This window comes from Macadamia integrifolia, chromosome 8 (genome assembly GCF_013358625.1).
Source record: "Macadamia integrifolia cultivar HAES 741 chromosome 8, SCU_Mint_v3, whole genome shotgun sequence".
Classification (NCBI taxonomy): Eukaryota; Viridiplantae; Streptophyta; class Magnoliopsida; order Proteales; family Proteaceae; genus Macadamia; species Macadamia integrifolia.
In genome coordinates this window covers 20,944,503-20,964,150 of record NC_056564.1, presented here as the reverse complement: position 1 = coordinate 20,964,150, position 19,648 = coordinate 20,944,503, and the positions used below count along the sequence as shown (strand labels likewise).

The following is a 19,648-nucleotide window of genomic DNA, read 5'->3' as shown; positions in this document are numbered from 1 at the left end:
TAAAATTCCAAAAGGATAAAAAGTCAACCCCCCAGTCCAAGAAGAAAAACTGGATTTTGGTTATAGGGGCGATTTTCAACTTTTAAATGCTGGAGTTTTTCTCAATTATGAAAATTTTATAAATTCTATCATGTTAAAACATTGCTAAAAACCAAAAGTCCGGTAAAATAATTTTTTGTTTTGATATCCATAAAATTATTTTCATTCAGGCGATTTTAACAGCATTCGCGCACTTAAAAATAAGTTTGACCGGAGCATAACTTTGTCATTACAACTTAGATTTAAGTAATCTTAGACTTGTTGGAAAGTTGGTTTTATATTATAACTGATACAAAAAGTCTTATGCAAAAATAATATCATTTGACAAGTCAAATTTGTTATAGAACCAGAGCATTTCTCTAAATTTTGATTTTTTATAACTTAATATGACTTAATGTTAATTTTTTATGATTTAATATGACTAAATGTTGATTTTTAATGACTTGATGTTGCTTAATTTTGATTTTTTATGATACAAGGTATATATAACTTACTAAATAATGTTAGAAAATAGGAAAAATAACAATTGGTCGCCTTGTTCGCCTCAAGGCGTGTGCCTTCTCGCCTAAGCGCTTAGACAACCCTCCACCGCCTTGGTTCGCCTTGGCGCCGTGACAACTATGTTCTCCATATAACGAGGTTGGCACAAAAAATGTACAGTACCCGGTAGTAGATCTATGATCACCATCAGCACCTGTCCAGTCAACATCATAATAAATAACAACATCAGTGTGACCATGATGACGATAAACAAGTCCTTTTCCTGGACCATCTTTGAGATACTTCAGGATACAACATGGCTGCTTCCTAGTGGACTTGCTTGGGATTCTCCTTGAATTGGCTAATAATCCCATCAACAAATGAGATATCAAGCATAATGGCAGTGACGCCCCATCTGTTTAGAAGGTAAAAAGCGGAGGGGAACTTGTGAGGGTGGGCCCTACATGTTGTGGGTTGGGTTGGCAAGGAAAGGGAAGGGAAGGAAATGATGGAATAAGTACTTTTTAGTAGGGTGGGATTTGGTGGGAGGGAGAGGAAATGGTAAGGAGGAGAAAGATGGACACAACATGAGGAATTCCATGAATAATGCCAATCATCATGACACTTGAGTGAGATGTCACATCACAAGAAAAGAAAAACATCACAAGAAAAGAAAAACACATTTATTGAGGCTGTCTGGTAAGTTCCCACCCCACCTAACCAAAAACTCCTATTTGATGTAGTTTGTGGGAAATAGGTACAAGTTTCCCACCTCGTTTTTCTCCATCAAACAAGCAGGGCATAAGACATAAGTTTGCCAACTAGTCTCTTGTACTGATTTTTGTCAGAGAAGTCATAGTCATCAATCATCACCCACCACAAGTTTCACGTGGGGATCCATGGAGTTATCAACTGGTTTATAGCCTAACGTACTGGTCTCCTATAGAAGAACAAAAACATAGTTCCTTTGAGACAAGCTCACACGTTTCTTGGTTTGAACAGTTATAATGCCAAAAGATATTTATTCCAAATCTTTCATTTGAAATTGTTGGTGTAAGTCTTGACCTCGTGTATACTAGACAAGTCATTTCCAAAGACACTGATATCGTCATCATAAACAACTAATACAACCACCATAGTTGTCACAAAGTATAGGCAACCCAAGGCATTGGAAGGGGCCTGGACGCAAGGCAACACAACCAAGGCATCTACCTGGGCGACGCCTTGACAACTGTGAAAACTACCTTTGAATTCGAATGACGGACAAACATAGAGTGATCAGAGTAACATTGCAGAAGTCCACAACCAGTAACAACTTTACTGTTATCAAACCAAGCTTGCAGTGAGTGTTTCAGCCCCATAATTAACCTTGTGTAGTTTACATTTTTGCTGTGCATTCTCCCCTGAGCAACATACCAAGGAGGTTGCTCCTTACACATTTCTTCAAGCAGTCACCATATAAGAAAACAATTTTGATATCGAGTTGATATAGAGGTTGGTCAAGATTAATTACTAAAGAAATAAGCACCCAGATAGAATTTAAGATGAACAACAGGAGAAATATTAACAACTAAAGCAATAAGCACCCAAATAGAATTTAAAATGAGCAACATGAGAAAAGGTCTCAAAATAATCTACGCCATAGTTTTGGTTATACCTCTTAGCAACCAACTGGGTTTTAATCCTCTCAATAGAACCATTAGGGTTATCCTAACAATATAAATCCAAAGGCACCACGCAAGTTCCTTACCTGAAGGCAGATCAACCAGAATCCATGTCTGACGAGAAAGAAGAGCATCCACCTCTACATCTATAGCTGATTTCCAGCTAGGGTCAGATGATGCATTACGGCAGATAGTAGGAACATATTAGGTAGACAGAGATGAAGCAAAACAATGAAGTGGAGGAAGATGTGAAGTGGAAACACATTTATCAACAGGATAAATAACCATGGACTTCTAAGTGCAAGAACGAGTACCTTTATGGAGAGCAATCGGTAATTTAACAGGAGACAATGAGTGAGCAAGATCTTCAGACAGAGGATCAGAGGGTGGAGAAGGTAGCAAGGGAGGATGGTCATTGTTCGGTGAAGCTGGCTTCTGACTACAATAATACACCTATAGCAGTCTAGGCAAAATCGTAGTAGGAGGATCTACAAGGGGAAGAGTAGTAGGAATAGGGGGGATGTGGTTGGCTCCGTGCCCAAGGTGTGACTCTCAACAGAGATGTACAGAGTACTCTTAAAAAAATGTAACATCAAGATCTGGACATAAATTATGGCAAACAAGTACAACTAAATACCTGAGATGGCAAAGAGAACAATGGGGAAGAGGGAAAAAGGATGGAAATATGAGTTGATTATTCAAAACAGTAGAAGGCATCCAATTGATTAAGTAACAAGCACTTAAAACAACATCCTCCCAAAACTGTTTAGGAACATGCATATGAAACATCAATGAACGAGCAATTTTTAACAAACGTTGATTTTTTCTCTCGATCACACCATTTTGTTTAGGGGTATAAGAGTAACTTGTTTGATGAATAATTACGTTCTCAAAAACAAAACGATGAAATTGCATTTTGAGTATACTCACGTGCATTATTAGAACTGAAAATTTTAAAGCAAGCACCAAACTGAGATTTTATTTCACTATACAATTTTTTGAAAAGAGATAAAAATTCGGAACGATCTTTCAATGGTACAACCAAGTTAAGTGGGAATGATCATCCACAAAAGAAACAAAATAAGAAAAACCCGATCTACTTTTGACACGGCAGGGTTTGCAAATATCAAAGTGAATAACGGATCAAAAGACTCTCTTGGATATATCACGAGATGTTAAGTAAGTACAATGATGTTTGCCAAGCTCATAAGATTCTCTCTCAACAAGAGATAGATGTGCAGCTAGGGAACTATTTGTTGAAGCTTTGAGAGAGATAAGTGACCCAGACAATAATGGCAACCAAGACGAGAGATGACAATTAAAGATGCAGTTACAACAATAGAAGACAAAGCACCATCAAGATAATACAAGCCATCTTTAGCACACCCTCCACCAATCTTCTGAAAATCTTGAAAAATACAACAAATAGGATCAAACGTAACAAAACAATTTAGAAAAACTTAGTCATCTCCTTGACGGACAAAAGATTCAAAGGTAACCTAATGGGGAGAAACAGTACCATGACTATATATGTGGGTGGAGGAACCATCAACAGGAAAAAGAAGTAACAACTCAAGATGGGTGACTAGTTTTACTGAAGGAGGAAAACACATCAGATGGACCGATCATATGACTAGAAGCACTAGAATCAATAATCCAACCGGAAGAAGATGAAGAGGCAAAAAGTGCAGCATTACCTATATGAGTAAGAGTGGCAATGGATGAATGGGTAGAAGATTCCAGTTGCTGAAGATGTTTCGAAAGTTGATTGTAATCATCTCGAGACACAGGGTCAGATGATCGAGTTCTAGATGAAGCAAGGTTGGTGTCAGTTGATGATGCCACAACAGAATTTCCAGTAGTTACTGCAGAATTAGCCATTTCGTGTACTTTGGTCCTCCCCAAACTGTTGAGAGAAAAGGGGGCTGGAATCCAAACAAGGACTATGGATGCTGGTTGATATAATAAACATGTATAGAAGCAACCAATAAACAATTCAGGAGGCAGCAACAATAAAAAACAGCTAATATCTCATATAGCGCAGGGAAGAAACTAAGGCAAAGTGGAGAAAATATTATTTCCAAAACAATAACTCAGGTTGCCATGAAAAGCTGGTCAAACAGCCTTGGTATGCAGGAAGACATTCTCTCAAAGTTGGATCTTGATCCAACCTCTAGATTTGAAGATATTGATGAGACCAGAAAATAGAAACTTTTGTTCCGTGAACATGGTGAAGTCCAGAAATCCCAATCAACGTGGCTGATCAATCCAAAAATTTAATCAAAGACATCTTGTGAGTAGAGGAACAAAATCCCAAAAGGTTGATGCAATCCAATGGTAGGATAACAAATACTAGGTCAGCAAGATTTCAGATCTAAGCCTTGAAAACCATGATATCACAAGGCTTAGAAAAGAGGCAGCAATTCACAAACCAGCGAGCAAATCTTCACATAAACAGAAATCCCTTGTTATATTGGTATGAATAACCGAGGGAATCCATCAACAAAAGAGGCAGCAGCAGCACCCTAGCATTCTAAGGTTACGGCAAACCGCAAGTTGCAAAGAATCCAAGGGTGAAGAAATAAGGATGTAGATGTTATTGATCACTATTGTTCTAATACCATGTGATAATATCAGACCAATAACAACCAACTATAATAAAAGAAGGGAAGAAGAAACAAGAAGAAAGGAGGGAGAAGAGAAGAGACTTACATTGGAGAATAGAATGCCTCGAAACCAAGAACCAGAAGTATTTTTTTTTTAAAGAGTCTTTGTTAGTGTAATTACAACGACCTGTTGGACTTATATGTTATTACACATAAGGCCCTACTAAGTATAAGAACTATGTTAGACTTTGAAAGCAATACAATAGATAAGGGCAAGAGATTGCTGCCTGGTCGCATGGCCTTTGCACCAGCACGGGGCCAATGAGAGTGCACGCAAGGCATCAATAGGGATGGGATTTTTTTTGTTTCATAGGGGACAGGGTGGTAATTTCACTCTTGTGATGTTTTTTTTCCCCGCTACTTCCTTGGCTTTCCTAACAACATCAAGCGCGTCAAAATGAGGATCTATAAAAAGACTTGGCTTGAGCATCAACATGCATGCTCAAGATCTCGGCAAGATCTCGCTATTAACTCACTTTTTTGGCTTGGCGAGTCGAGAGCACAAGCAATATATAAAATGTAAAATTTCTCTCAGTCGAGATCTTGGTGAATTTCTCGGTTTTGACTTGATTTGGGACCAAGTCACATGGGATACACATAATTTTGACCCTCAACTCAACCCACTCGACATAATTCGACATCTTTCGCCTATCTTGCCCTGCTATGAGGAAAAAAATGAGCTTTTGGTGGTTTTTTTTTTTGTAGCCAAATCTCTCCTCTATCGTGTAGATTAAAAACTTAAACTCTTGGTGATTGGAGATTATCACTTCATCATCAACCTTTGGATATCATTTTCTTCTCAAGAACAGTTTTATGTAAAAACTACTTCTCAAAACCATTTTTTCATAGAAACATGGTCAATAGTTGTTTGTTTTATTGTGGAATAGCCTAGGGTGAAGGGTCTGAATACTACCTACCTAGGGTCCAAAGTCAAATTACCATTTTGTGTTTGATTTAAGAAGAAAGAAAGAGTATTCCACTATGTTTAGAAGGCCTAAAATAGGCTAATTGACAAGTTTAAGGGCCTAAAAAGGCAATATGGCCACCGAGATGACCAGGCAAAAAATACCAGATCTCGGTATTTTTGCCCAGTGAAACCTGTGTCGAAATCAAAATCGAAATCGAGATCGAGATCTTGAGCATTGTCAACATGGATGAGATTTTTTTATTTCACAGGGGGGTGAGGTGGTAATTTCGCACACTCCTGTTCTGGGTGTAGGGGCCACACGACCAGGGAGCGTTATTTTTCCCAATAAATAATGAGAATGAAAAAGAAAGAAACATAATAATAACTTCAACTGTTTTCCTGTTGTCAGTCACCTGACTGTTACTCCCATGAAATTTGTCATAAGATTCCATGGATCCTAATGGAATATATAGAAATTACATGGACGAGCAATGGAGAAGTATCAAATTATTTTGGAAGAAATATATGAGAGGAAAGAAACTGTTGATTCTATTTAATGTTTTTGATGCTATTGTTAAGGAAAGCTCTCTTTTTCTTGGATATGAATTTGATAAGGATTAGCTCTCTTCATCGCAAACATAGGATCTCTTTGGTTTTCCTAGATTTATAGTTGGAAACCTTTAGCATAGAAGTGTCACTGCTCATTGATGGTTTATGAGGTTAGCCAATGCATCCTACATAGTAATGCTTGTTCCAAAGTGAGACTGAAATCCCATGTTAAAAATTATCTTAAATCAGTTATATTCTATATATTTTTTTATAATCGTCAAGTCATGGGATTGGAAGGTTTTTGGTGGGAACATTTGTCACTAAGTACTTCTATACCTGTTTGTCTAGATAAACTACACACAAAATTAAGAGGTGAAGGCGGTATTAAAGCGTTGCTTGGAATGGTGAGATGTGGACATCCAGATGTTCTTGCTCAAGTTGCACGTGGAATTGCTAACTTTGCAAAATGTGAGTCCAGAGCATCTACTCAAGGTAAGCACCTAGTAAGAAGATGGTTCCGAAGCAGCAACTGTTTTGGATTTTGTGTTCTTGGTCTATTTGGGAAGTTGAATTATTAAATTGATTCTTAATTCAAACTTCTCTAGTTACTCTTGTTCAAGCTTCTGTTCACATATTTATTAATATTCAACGGGTTTGTTCCATATTGGAGAAACCTGAATGGTATTCTGCAATATGTTGTCCGTTTCAAATTGGATTGAAAAGATCATCAGGGTTATGGGGGCACAATAACAATCGTGCTGTTCACACAACAGGAACAAAGAGTGGCAAGTCTCTCCTCATTGATGATGGCGCACTTCCTTGGATTGTACAGAATGCAAATAATGAAGCTTCACCAATCAGGCGCCATATTGAACTTGCACTTTGCCACTTGGCACAACATGGTTAGTAAACTTGACTCTTCTGAAGCTGAAACATGGAATCTCCTCACATTGTTGGTTGAAAACTTGGATTTCTACACTGCAGAAGTGAATGCAAAGGACATGGTTAGTGGAGGTGCTCTGTGGGAGCTGGTCCGTATTTCAAGAGATTGTTCTCGAGAGGACATAAGAACTCTTGCGCACCGGACACTAACTTCCAGTCCCACATTCCAAGCTGAACTAAGGCGGTTACGGATAGAGTGTTGAAGATTATTCTGAGAATAAGCAGGCCTATGAAGTTTTGTTAGAAGGTTGTGGGAACCATAATACCTTGATGAATATGTTTGTCAATGTATTTAACTTCACCTTTTTCTTTTTCTTTCTTTTATTTTATTTTATTTTTATATTTCTTTGGAGGGGGGTGTGGGGTGGTGTTGCACTCCAAAGCTTTCTTCATTCAAATGCGTCCCCCAAGTCTAACCTTTTGATATCAATATTGTAGAAATTTATTTGTATATGCAATGAAAAAGTAAAACTTCTCTATTATTATCATATCATTGAACAGAACTATACAGCTTTTGGCATATCGATCCTAATGGCTAAACTTTTTTTTTTTTTTTTTAAATATAATTTTCCTTGGATATTGGTTATTAATGAGAGGGAGAGGATTGGCCCAGCCAGCGACTCAACCAATGGATGGCTGGGATGGGAGAGGCATGGGGTTAATTTTCAATCAAGAGGGGGAGAGATTGACACAGGCTGGCCGAGGCAGCATGGCCAACCTTTTACCTAATGAAAAATAGATGATTTACACATTTTCATAAGAATTTTATTTAGACAGTTTTCTTGCACGAATGGTCGAGCGATGGGAGAGTCCACATGTGACCTCCCTCTCTCCGCCCCCTATTGTATGTGGCCAACCTTTTCCCTAATGAAAAATAGATGATTTACACATTTTCATAAGAATTTTATTTAGACAGTTTTCTTGCACGAATGTTGGAGCGATGGGAGAGTCCACATGTGACCTTCCTCTCTCCGCCCCCTATTTTATGTGGTCGCACTTGGCGAATAGATTCCTAATCTGTTCACTGTGGCCTCAGAAAACTTGGTTTTTTTTTTCTCTTTCAATCTTCACAAGACTTTAGATCCTTAAAATTACCAGGCATTTACTGCTGCTGGGACCATTGGGGAAATGTTCTGTTCTGTCAGAAAGAGACATTTGTTTCACTGTCAGATCAAAAGAGAAAAGGGGGAAAGCATTAGCTATTCCTGAGACTTTTTTTCCGTTTTTTGGTAAAAGAGTTGAAGTTTTGTATGGATTGTATCTCAAGTGTAGTTGGTGTACACACTACTAGCAGAACACTGTCTTCTCACTATCTCCTCCCTTATCATGGGGTTCACTTGTATACAAATCATAAGACACACTCTTTCATGCGTCCACTGGCTTAACAAGGGTTGACATGCCAATATACGTGGGCAGCGTATAGATTCCTTCAATAATTTTTTTTTACCCCTTCACCTTAAAAAAAAAATGGAAAAAAAGAAAAAGAAGAAGCGAGGATACAGAAGCAGTTGAAAAATCTTTGCACTAAGTGGTCTTGAATTGTCTCACTTGAACTGCCAAAAATAGAGGATTAGAACTGCTAATCCTATCTCTTGCAGCTTTCCCTATCAATTACCGTTAGCAAAAAAACGAGTTATTGCTTTAGAAAATGCATTTTGTTTGGGGATGGGGGAGAAGGGAAGCAAAAGTTTCTTAACAAATGATTGTCTGCTAACATATAGATTCCCTTACTAGAAGGCGTATACGTTTGCGTAGTAAACATTATGTGAGAAGGCTCTCGAAGTAAAGAGGATAAAGATAGACATAGACGTGTTAGCGTGCTATACTGACTGCCAGGCTTGGGCCTTGGAGGGATCAGAGGTTGGACCAGTCCATAAGTTCATTGTTTCATGCTTGCTTGAAGGTTGGCTGCTAATAAGTTGTGCTTTGCTATTAACATAGGCTGCATTTCATTGTATCCTGAAATGAAATGGTTTTAACCTTGAGGCTTAGTATCAAGTTCTATGCCTTTGTACATAAAGGCTCCTGTCTTCATATATTGTTAAGAGATCAGATGAATCTAATATTACAAAATTGACCATTGTACATGCATTCATCTCATGATCATGTGTACTAGCTGCTGCTTCTTTCATAAATGTTTTAATTGATTTTACTGTTTTAAGACTTTTGAAAATATCCTACTGATTAGTACTCATAAACCCTCAAACTACCATGTAATATAGGTAGGCAGCTATATATGATCAGTTCTTTGGACATCTCCATTGAATGAGGAATTAGTAGCAGAATTGTGCAATCTTTCTAGCAAACTAATTTTGAGATATGGAAGACTTGTGCAATCAATCTCTTCCTATAATAAGATACAATTAGTTATAATTTGTGTAATTCGATACGATGCTTTATGCCTTTCATCTCATTGATTCAGTTGAGCTTAACTAGTCTAAGATTTTGGATTTTCTGACTGATGATCTCAACAGTCTTACCTGTATAACTTGGATCTGCTGGTCAGAATTGCTTGATATATTTGATTAATATTGCAGAGATCAACAATGACTGTGAACAAGAACTACTTCATGAGAGTGAAGACTATTCTATAATGGCTCACAATTGTTGACAGTTCTAATAAACTTAAGGGTTTGTATTGTTTTATGCTTAGTGGATCTCATGAATCTATTTGAAATGACTTTAATTTGTTTTGTGAAATTTCTATTTTCTTTCCTTGATGGGTTGCTGAGCCTGCTTAACTATTCCATGCCAAATCTATTGCAAAGGGACCAGCTATTTGGAGCTGAGAGAATGGAAAGGAAATTAATACATCTTATTTATAGATTAAAATTGTCAATAAAAATATGTAGCTCCTTATATCTATAGGTTAGATAGAGAATGTGCATGTTTGCATAGATTTGAATTTGGCTAAAAGGTGTTTCTTTTCTTAGCTCATATTTGAATAAGTATGATGAGATTTATTGATGATTTAGGTTTGAACCAATTTTTTTTTTTTTTTTTTTCATCCTACACCTTCACGTACACATTGTTGTTTATTCATTTTTAAAAGTGTTGATTTCTTATATTTTATTACTTGTGTTTTTTTGGTATGATTTGTGCTTCTTGTGCTCTCTTACTAATAATTTAACAACATTTGTGTAGTCTACAACTGCGCAAGGATGAAAAGCACAATTCGGCATCCGGTAACATAACAACATTCTTATATAGGATGGGGGAAAAGAAGGTAAAAAATATAGCTAGCTAGATCTAGATGATGAACAAAATTAATAAAGATATAATGCAGAAATTTGACTTCCATGACCTATAATTGTGATTTTTATCCAACCCAAATTAGAAGTTTTAGGAACCTTAATCTCAGTGTCAGAATTCAATTAGTACCAAGAAGGACTCGTCTTGTTTAGCATATATTCATTTCAATATGAAAAAAAATTCGACTGATTCAATTGACTAGTGATTAGAAAGGATATAACAAGAACGAAGGTAGGTGTTTGTAAATAGATCGAACTAAAAACATTTTCATTTTTATTTTATACTCCAAATTTTTCAAAATAGAAGTGAAGTTAATATAGTTGAAAGAAGGACAGTTTATTCCTTATTAAATTTAGATTTATTTGGATTTCTAATTCTAAGTCTTTTTCTTAATCACTGATCGATGCTCCATAGCAATTGCACCTTTCTTTCTTTTTTTTTAACTAATATGTATTGTTATGGTATCAAATCAGTGGTTAAAATTTCTCACTTAAATGTGATGTTAGATTTAGACTTGCATCCATGAGTTGTATAAGAAGTAATAAAGACATCAAAAAATTTTTTTTTTTTATTATTATTCTTTTGGAGTGTAGAAACAGTATATAACAAAAGAATGGTTATGGTTAAACTGCACCAAGTTCCCTCTTCTATAGAAGTTGAAAGGATCACAGGAGGAGACATGATGAAGGATTGTGGGATTGAGTCCATAGTTCAGTACTGGTTGGTGATTAAAAAAAAAAAAAAAAAAAAAAGGGAAAAGAAAAGAAAAGAAGAAGAAGAAAACTGAGAATACATATCAATTGTGACACCCATAAATATGTTATTTCAGACCTATAATGAAGAACTGCAGATGTTGTAACCCAAGGAACAAAAAGACATGGAATCATTTGAAGTCTATATTCAATAATAGGAAGAGAATAGGGAAAGAGAAATATATAAAGAAAATTAATAAATTATTGTTTAAAATGATCAACCTCATTAAGCATGTACCAACTGGCCAAGTGCCAACTACTTTGGTTTGGTACCCCTAATTCTGTTCCATGATTCTATTCTATGTAGGCCCAGATGCCAACTGATCATTGGCTACAATTACAACATCAAAAAACTACAATGCCATCAACAAGACTAGTGGCTAAGTACTATTTCATACATATATATATATATATATATATATACACACTCTTTAGTTTTATTCTTTCTAGTACTCATTGCTTTCATGTTGAACTGTTTGGGTGCTTGGAATTTGGAGCTTCTATTAGTCCAAGTAGGAATTATGACATAGAATAGCTAGTCATGTCAAAGCTTATTAAACAAGTGGCTTAGAAAGAATCAATGGGTACTGTAGACTTGTTTGAAAGAATAAAGTAGAAAAGGGGTCTTAATCTATTCCCGACATTAATTTTGACACCATTTCTGTCCAATACTAGTGTGGGATCAATGGCAGCCATCATGATGGAGCACAAAAGACTAAGAAAGTTATCACGAACACAGTAATATGGCTACACAGTAATCACTTTTAGTTCATTTATATCCCATAATTATTTATGCACTTATATATATATATATATATCATAATTTAGGATGGAAACCTCAGTGACACGAAGCTTTGTATTCATAGAGAGGAAAAAGTTACAACTCATATATGTTTCAAGATAGACCAAGACAATGATTTGAAAAAGGTGGGGGCTGCAAGATAAGGCTATGAGTTGTATGAGTAATGGAGGAGAAAAACTAGAACAGATCAATTTAAGCATCAAGGTAACAAACATTAATACCAAGTTGAAGAGATTGTTTCAGGATAATGGATAATCAACAAGAACAAGAACAACAGATGGACTCAGAAGAAGAACTAACAATACTGTAGCATTAATTAAGATTCTGTCAATTAAGGGAATAAATAGAATTTTGAAAATTTTGTTGAAGAAAAGAACTAACCAATGGGAGTAACAAAGACTCGAAGAACCTTAAACGGTGTAAAAAAGAATGGCAATCACAAACAAACAATCACACAGTGCATACAAGGAGTTACGTGGTTTAGTAAGATTGTCTACTCGTCCATGATGAGATGAGCTCTACTTCACTATCAATGGAGAATAAGGTTACAACTGTTCCTTTTCACACCTCTTTCAGAATGATTATATAGAAATGATCATCACCACAAATATATAACAAAACCTTATATAGATAACTTACCAAATACCCATATAGTCCTAAAAACTGCATAATCAATTCACTTATGCAAGCTACAGAATACAAAACATCGTAATCCAAACACTAACACCAAGAGAAGGAGTCTAAAGCCTAGGATTGAGAGTGAACTTGGTTGACATGTGCCCTTTCATGTCTTAGAGGTCATGACAAGAAAGAAAGGAAACCTAGGGTGAGAAGATGAAGCAAAAGACGTAATTAAGAACTTTATCCAAGATAAAAAGGAAAGGAAGAGGGGGAGAAGAAAGGATTACTGTGATCTTTAATTTACGTAAAAACTATTCAAGAAAGTGAGGGTATGGCTGGCTACGCATATATATACAAAAAAAAAAAAATTTAAAGAATGTATAAGTGGAAAAGAAGAAAGGGAAAGGCTGCAGCAGCATTGCTGCCTCGCACGGCTGTTAAGTTCAGTTCAAAGAACCTGAACTGTTTCAGTGCTGGCCTAGCTGCCCATTCAGATTTCTGACAATTATTTATGTCACATACCTCTCACTTGTCCATGATCTTCTTCTCTACTCCACCTCTGCTGGCTTGGCTTTATTTTCACTTCTGGGCCAACAAGGAAAAGAGGGAAACTTTTAACACTTCAAGCTCTCTCTTTGTCCTCGTTCTTTGCCTTTTTTTTTTTAGTCCAAGTATTCTCTCCACCTCGAAAAGGAACTTGTTCGGAACAGTGCACGTGTAACCCAGTACCCAATGTTCATGTCTCCTCTCCTTGAGTCCTTCCATAAGGAACCCTAATAACTGTCAAAAGCATGAGAAACCCTAAAGCCCATACCCTTCTTGCATGTAAACTCCCTCTGCCAACTTTCCCCCTCCACTGAAACCATCACTCACTTAGATGAACTCATCGTTCTTTCCAATGAAAGTTAATAACAATGATCATAATACTAATTAAAATATTATTAAATAATGGAAATAATTATAAGACTAATAACAATGAAGAGTGAAGCATTTGGAGATGTATGGATATGATTGAGGGTTTTGAGAGATTTGAAATGGGTTTGAGTAGAATGTGTAACCTTGAAGACACTAATGGAGTTCATGCCTTGATTTCATAATCAATGCAAGTACAGTTATTGAATTCTTTTTCTTTAAAATCAATTTGGGTTTCTTTTCTTATTCAGATCTTTCTTCCCTTTTTTTTTGAGGGGGTTGGGGGTGGGGGGGAGGTGGAGTAGTTGAATCATGCAATGGAAGCTGAAGCATTCAGACAAAAACTAAACTATGACAGAGAAAAGGCAAAACATGGAAAGACCACCAAAAACCATCAATTTCCTTCTGCAGAGCAAGAAGAATTATCAGACAAGTTACCAGAGCTGCAACAGAAAAAGAAAGAGAAAGCCCATCATTCATTCTTCTTCCTTCTTATTGTTCTTCCCTTGTTGTACCCATTTGCTGCTCTTCTTCTTCTATGCTGTTTATCACTTGGGGGGCAAGTTAAGATAGCTATTGTTGTAAAAAAAAACTAAAACTCACCAAGAATTCCTTGATTTGTACACAGCTTCTTCAATCCAAAGGCATATGAATCATCTGATCACTAAACCCGAAACCAAAATCAAAGATAAAAAGAAGAAGAAGAAGAAGATGAACGAAATGAAAAGAAAATCCTAGTCTTCAACAACCCAATAATTCTCCTCAGATCAGCTCCAATGCCTCTAGGGTTTCTTTTCTTGGTGAGAAAAAAAGGTAGAGGGAAAGGTGAAAACAAGTGGGAGATGCTTCTTTGTGTGTTATTGTTGTTGTTAATAAGGAGGGCGACCGGTAGCCCAATATGCCTCAGCTGGTAATTGGCCAGGATTGAGAAGGTTTGGTGGTAACCCATGAAAAAGTGGTGTGTTAGGGTCTGGCATTAGCTGTTGCTGTTGTTGCTGTTGCTGCTGTTGTTGCTGTTGTTGTTGACCTATCATTCCTGGTTCAAGGCCGCCACTCGGCATTGGAAGCGGCGGCTCTTCATCTTCGAGAGGCAATCGTTCATAAGCGGCATTACAGAAGGAAGCCGCCATAATTACCACCGGACCCGATGCCACAAGCGCTCCAATGACACTACCGCCGACCACCTGGCCTTGTCCACCTGCTAAATATATAGTTAATCCGGTCGCCGCCGGTGGAGCTGGGGGTGGCAAGAATGATCCAGAAAGAGATAAGATTTCAAACCGTCCATGTAAGGTTACAACTGCACCGGGTGCAGCTGGTTGCCGGAGGGTAACATTAGTTACAGTACCACTACCACTTAAAATGCAGACTCCTCTTTGCCGGCGCCGGGCAAATGTGGCGACGCTTTCACCAATATCGCAACCGTTGGCAATCTCCATGACATGGGCTCGGAGAGCATTTGCACTATCTCTGGTTATGATGATTGGGGGCTTAGGTTTGTTCTTGGAGCCTGAAGGTCTACCTCGAGGTCTCCTAGTGAACTCTCCTCCTTCTCCTCCTCCAGAGTTGGCTCCAAGAGTCATTTCCTTCCCGTCGTTGCTGTCTTCATCATCATCTTCGTTGTTGCTTCTATTGTTGTCATCACGATCGAGTTTCTTACCTTTTTTGAAGGCACTGGTGCCGGTATGATCATCTTCAGAATTCAGATTTTGTTGTTGTTGGTGGTGGTGGTGCTGGAGTTGTTGCTGGAGTTGAAGATGGGGGTGGTGTAGAGGAAGACCTCTAGTATGGAAAGGAGGGGGAAGAGCAAGGCCATGTGCCGATGCTGTTACTTGATCCATCTCTTCTTTGCTCTTTCTCTGTCTTCTTCTTCTTCTTCTTCAAGGCTTCCTACTCTTCATGCACAATAAATAGATTGAAACCCAGATGTGGAACAGAAGGAAGCAACAAGAAAATCCCTTCTCTTGTTTTGAATTTGGTTTTCAATTGCTACAATCCTTGAGAAGAGAAGGGGAAAGGGGAAAGTTTTGGGCAAGATAGACCAATTTTGTAGCTGAATCATCCATATTTGTTCTTCTCTCTGAGCTAAGCTCTTGGTGGGTATGGTAGTTAAGTTTTGGAAGGTCCTTTGTTGCTGTTGTTGAAGGTTTGAGAGAGAGAGAGATGGAGAAGGAAAAGGAGAAGAAGGAGAGCAGTGGTGGGTCGATTCTCTTTTAGGTCATCGTTGGGTTAGGCTTAGGTCAAGGAAATAGATCGATGATGGGTTTTGGTTTGGGTAAGACAGCGTGCGTATGGGCGGTGGATGGGCCCACACCTTCTCTCTCTTGTCTACCCATCACACCACGTTCTTTCCTTCTCTTTCTCTCCTCTCGGAACCCTATTATGAGTCCATCAAGTCATTTCCTTCTTGGCTACTTCTTCAACCCCCCTTTTGTCAGTCTTTACAGGATATATATAACCCATTCTCTACTTCGTTTTTTTTCTTTAAAGTCATCTTAAGTTTTGATCTTTCGGGAAGTTTTTTTTTTTTTTTTTTCATCTTCTTCTCCCCCAAATTTCAGCTTCCTTCTTTCCATCTTTTTTCTCCACCTAATTCTTCTGTAACAATCGTACGAATCTACTCTTTGTTTCATTTCTTTCTCATAACTTCATCAGTTCATCATAAGATAGGGGAGATATCAAGCCTTGATGGATAATTTGAGGTTCCAAGGGACCAGGACAGATTTATATCGTTGTATCAATCAATCTTCTTTTATATTGTTGCTTTAATTTTGAAAAATTAGTGCGTCTTAATGCAATATGGGTCTTGTGAACCCAAGCAAAAGGATAGTGATTTTTTTTTTTTTCAATTTATTTATTTGTTTTATTGTAGTTGTAATCTTACTTTCACTGTTTTGGGGCCTAATCTATTTCATGAGTAGAAATTGGATTACAATAACCATTGCTTCCATCGCTCAATGACAATTTTTTCATAGTTTTTTACTTTATTTTATAAAGTAATTTGCTCTTTTTAACTATACAAATCAAGTTAATAACTTGATAAATAAAAAATATACAGTAAACTATAAAAATAATATCCGAATTTTTTGCCCGACTTTTATTTTTTTAATCGAATAATTCTCGAATCCAAATCCAAATCCAACTCCGATTTTTATTTTGTCTACTTTTTTAACTGCTTTTTTGACCGAATCCTTAAATTAACCAATCGAATTATTTATAATAATTCTCCGCCCGACTAATTCCCGAATCTGAATTTGCTAACTATGGTTGAAACACAATAGTTCACACATTCAATAGACATGGCGATTACATAATGGAATGGAATGTTTCCCATTCATTATGTTGGTGGGGAAAGGGTGTCAATTTCAAAACTCTAAATGGGACGGTTTTAGAAATAATTCGTCTTAATACTAGATGAATGGGACGGTTCTGAGAGCTGATTTTGGGGTCAATTACCAAAATGGATTGGAACGAGGCGGTTTTGGGACAAGTTTTCCAAAATTTCTACAACCGAAAAACCAACAAGGATTTAATCATAATTAATACTTAATAGTCATCACTCATAAGGATTATAGCTGAAAAAAAAAAAATCACTTGTAAGTGTTATTTTGTAATTACAAAATAACATAAGGAATGATAATATTGTATGCTTAGAGATATATATTCAATTATTATTTACCCATGTCTGGGTTGCAGATGGTTAGGGTGAATTAGGGATTGTGTGGATAGACGTTTCGATCTGATTGAATTTAGATTTACCTTGTACATTTATAAACAATGAAAAAAGTCTACTACTTTTCATATGGTTCTTATTCCCCAACATGGAATTTTATCCATATTGATACTTCAACATGTACTCTCATTGGCCCACGCACTAGTGCAAGGGCCAAACGACTAGGTAGTGTTTTCTTGCCCATAAACAATTACAAAAAAAAATATGAAATTTTATTTATTTATTTATTTTTGTTGCTAAACAAACATGTTTGACGTAGGAAATGTTCAGACACAACAGCCGTGAAAAAAATAATCAAGCTGTCCTTCCGTTTGTGCTGAAGATGTTCTCCTCCATGTTTTCTCATTGATCCAGAGTTGTAGGGTTGTTATGTCATTTAACTAATAAAAACATTTTAATACCAAAAAAAAACATTTCTACAACGTGATGAAGGGTCATAGTGACATTGCCTACCAAACAGCCCTAGTGGCAACAAAATACGAATTTAGATGACCACAGCAGTGGAAGTGCTGACATGGATGCCAATTGTCCTTATCCAGACTCCAGATCACCAGGTTTAGGTAGTAATTGAGGGTGTGCCATATGCGCCGTATGCGCATTGCGCACTAGCCAATGGAGAAGTCAATGGAATTGGATCAAGGATGAAATCGAACTCTGAGAATGGGGTGGAGAAACCGAGGAAGAAAAGCGCCGTTGCGTTCACATGAAAAGTACAGATTTCCATCTTACGGGATTGTGACTTGCCGAGTAACAAAAGAGATTGGGATAACCTGAATTGACGGAAATACCCTTTTCCAAAACGGCTGTAACCAACCTAATCTAAAGGTTTTTCAGATTTATGTCTCTTTGGATTCTGATCCTAGGGACAAGAACTTATATTGAAACGGGCACGGTACTACAGTCCCTCTTATCGGATGATGACTCAAATGCCAAAGGGTAGAATTTCATCTTCCCATGTAACCCACATTTGAGAGGATAGGATTATAATCCTCCCGTAGGTCATTCTACCACCCTAGTCTCTTTTGACAGGTTTTCCAACCCAGTCAGGTATACTCTAAAAGTCTAACCTATCCATCTGATCGAGCAAACGTCGAAAGGATAGGATCGAAATAGAGAGAGAAAACAAATTAATTAAGGGGGACCGAGCTATCAACTATCAGATTTGAACGCAATTGAAAATCTTATCCTTTGGTGTTTACAAAGGCGTTTTTGAATGACGGGTCAAAATCGCCTGTGGTGCGGCGATGAAGTGCAGTGAGAATTCAACAACTTGGATATATGATCGACTCCTACTAGTCATTGAATGGTCATTGCACTTTACCCGTTCATTGTGATAATTTGAACTCATGAATGATTCATATATAGGCTACCTCTATAGGTGTATTTAGAATTTGATAATTTTATTTAATCGTTTATTGTTTTATTCTTAAACTTGTTTATTTTACATAAGAATTATAGTAAAATATTATTTTAAATGATTTTCATTATTTGAAATTTATTTTTTATCCATGTATTAAGTAATTTCTAGGAATAAGGGACAAAAAAATAATGTTACTAACCATCAATAAAAAAATCCATTATAAATAACTATTAGATGCTTGATGGCTGCTACATATGCTCTTATATTTTAATATATTTAGAAAGTTTTCTATTTGAAAAATCCAAATTAATATGAATAAGATTTGGTCTTTAAAAGTTAATTAATTTGTGATTAATTTCTAAATATTATAAAAGGAAAATATTTCTTAGCTAAATGGTCTATTTTGGTAGCCTTGACTAAATGTACCTAAAAATTTGTCACGTGGAAGATCATAAAATGGGGCCCGAATATTAGGGACAGATAGACCCTTACGTCACTGTCAAATTTCAATCCAATCTAAGTCTGTCAAGTTTAAAAAGAGCTTTCAAAATTTTAGATTGTAGTGAACAGCGTATTATTTGAAATGCATGGACATATGGGGATGAATGCCAATACAAATTAATATATTTGATTGAATTTAAAGGCTTTGAAAGTTGACATGCGATTAAACCATGTCATTTTCTCTCTATTCAAAATTTTAAATTACTCTTTTACTAAAAAAAAAAAAAATGAAATTACCCCACCCTATGTCTGGATAGCTCAAAATATTGTTGGACCATTAAGGAAACTCCTATAAGGTGTGTAAAGACAATTCCCTTATTATAATTCTTCTTGGGGTAGAATTCCCTTATTATAACCACATGGGTAAATAATTGCATATAAATAGTGTTTTCACATTTTAGCTTAAATATTAATGAAAAGTATCTAAAAGGTTAATTAAGCTAGAAAAGAGAGGGGAGGGGGGGGGGG

At 36.7% G+C, this 19,648-nt stretch overlaps 2 protein-coding genes across 2 annotated transcripts; one reads left to right on the top strand and one right to left on the bottom strand.

Moving 5' to 3' along the window:
* The first annotated feature begins 6,097 nt into the window (after window positions 1–6,097).
* On the top strand, window positions 6,098–7,735 carry LOC122085928 (kinesin-like protein KIN-UB). Its single transcript, XM_042654553.1, has 3 exons — window positions 6,098–6,797; window positions 7,079–7,207; window positions 7,290–7,735. The coding sequence occupies exons 1-3, from the start codon at window positions 6,464–6,466 to the stop codon at window positions 7,448–7,450; spliced, it is 624 nt and encodes a 207-aa protein (XP_042510487.1). The 5' UTR covers window positions 6,098–6,463; the 3' UTR covers window positions 7,451–7,735.
* Window positions 7,736–13,860: 6,125 nt separating this feature from the next.
* LOC122087509 (AT-hook motif nuclear-localized protein 22-like) lies at window positions 13,861–15,928 on the bottom strand. The gene has a single exon (XM_042656663.1). The coding sequence runs from the start codon at window positions 15,425–15,427 to the stop codon at window positions 14,456–14,458; it is 972 nt and encodes a 323-aa protein (XP_042512597.1). The 5' UTR covers window positions 15,428–15,928; the 3' UTR covers window positions 13,861–14,455.
* Between the last annotated feature and the right edge of the window lie 3,720 nt (window positions 15,929–19,648).

Excerpts from the sequence above, each read along its gene's own strand:
- LOC122085928 (XM_042654553.1), top strand. The coding sequence starts at position 6,464 with ATGGTTTATGAGGTTAGCCAATGCATCCTACATAGTAATGCTTGTTCC. Across the intron at positions 6,798-7,078 it reads GTCCAGAGCATCTACTCAAG|GAACAAAGAGTGGCAAGTCT; the intron begins GTAAGCACCTAG and ends TTCACACAACAG. Across the intron at positions 7,208-7,289 it reads TTGCCACTTGGCACAACATG|AAGTGAATGCAAAGGACATG; the intron begins GTTAGTAAACTT and ends TCTACACTGCAG.
- LOC122087509 (XM_042656663.1), bottom strand. The coding sequence starts at position 15,427 with ATGGATCAAGTAACAGCATCGGCACATGGCCTTGCTCTTCCCCCTCCT.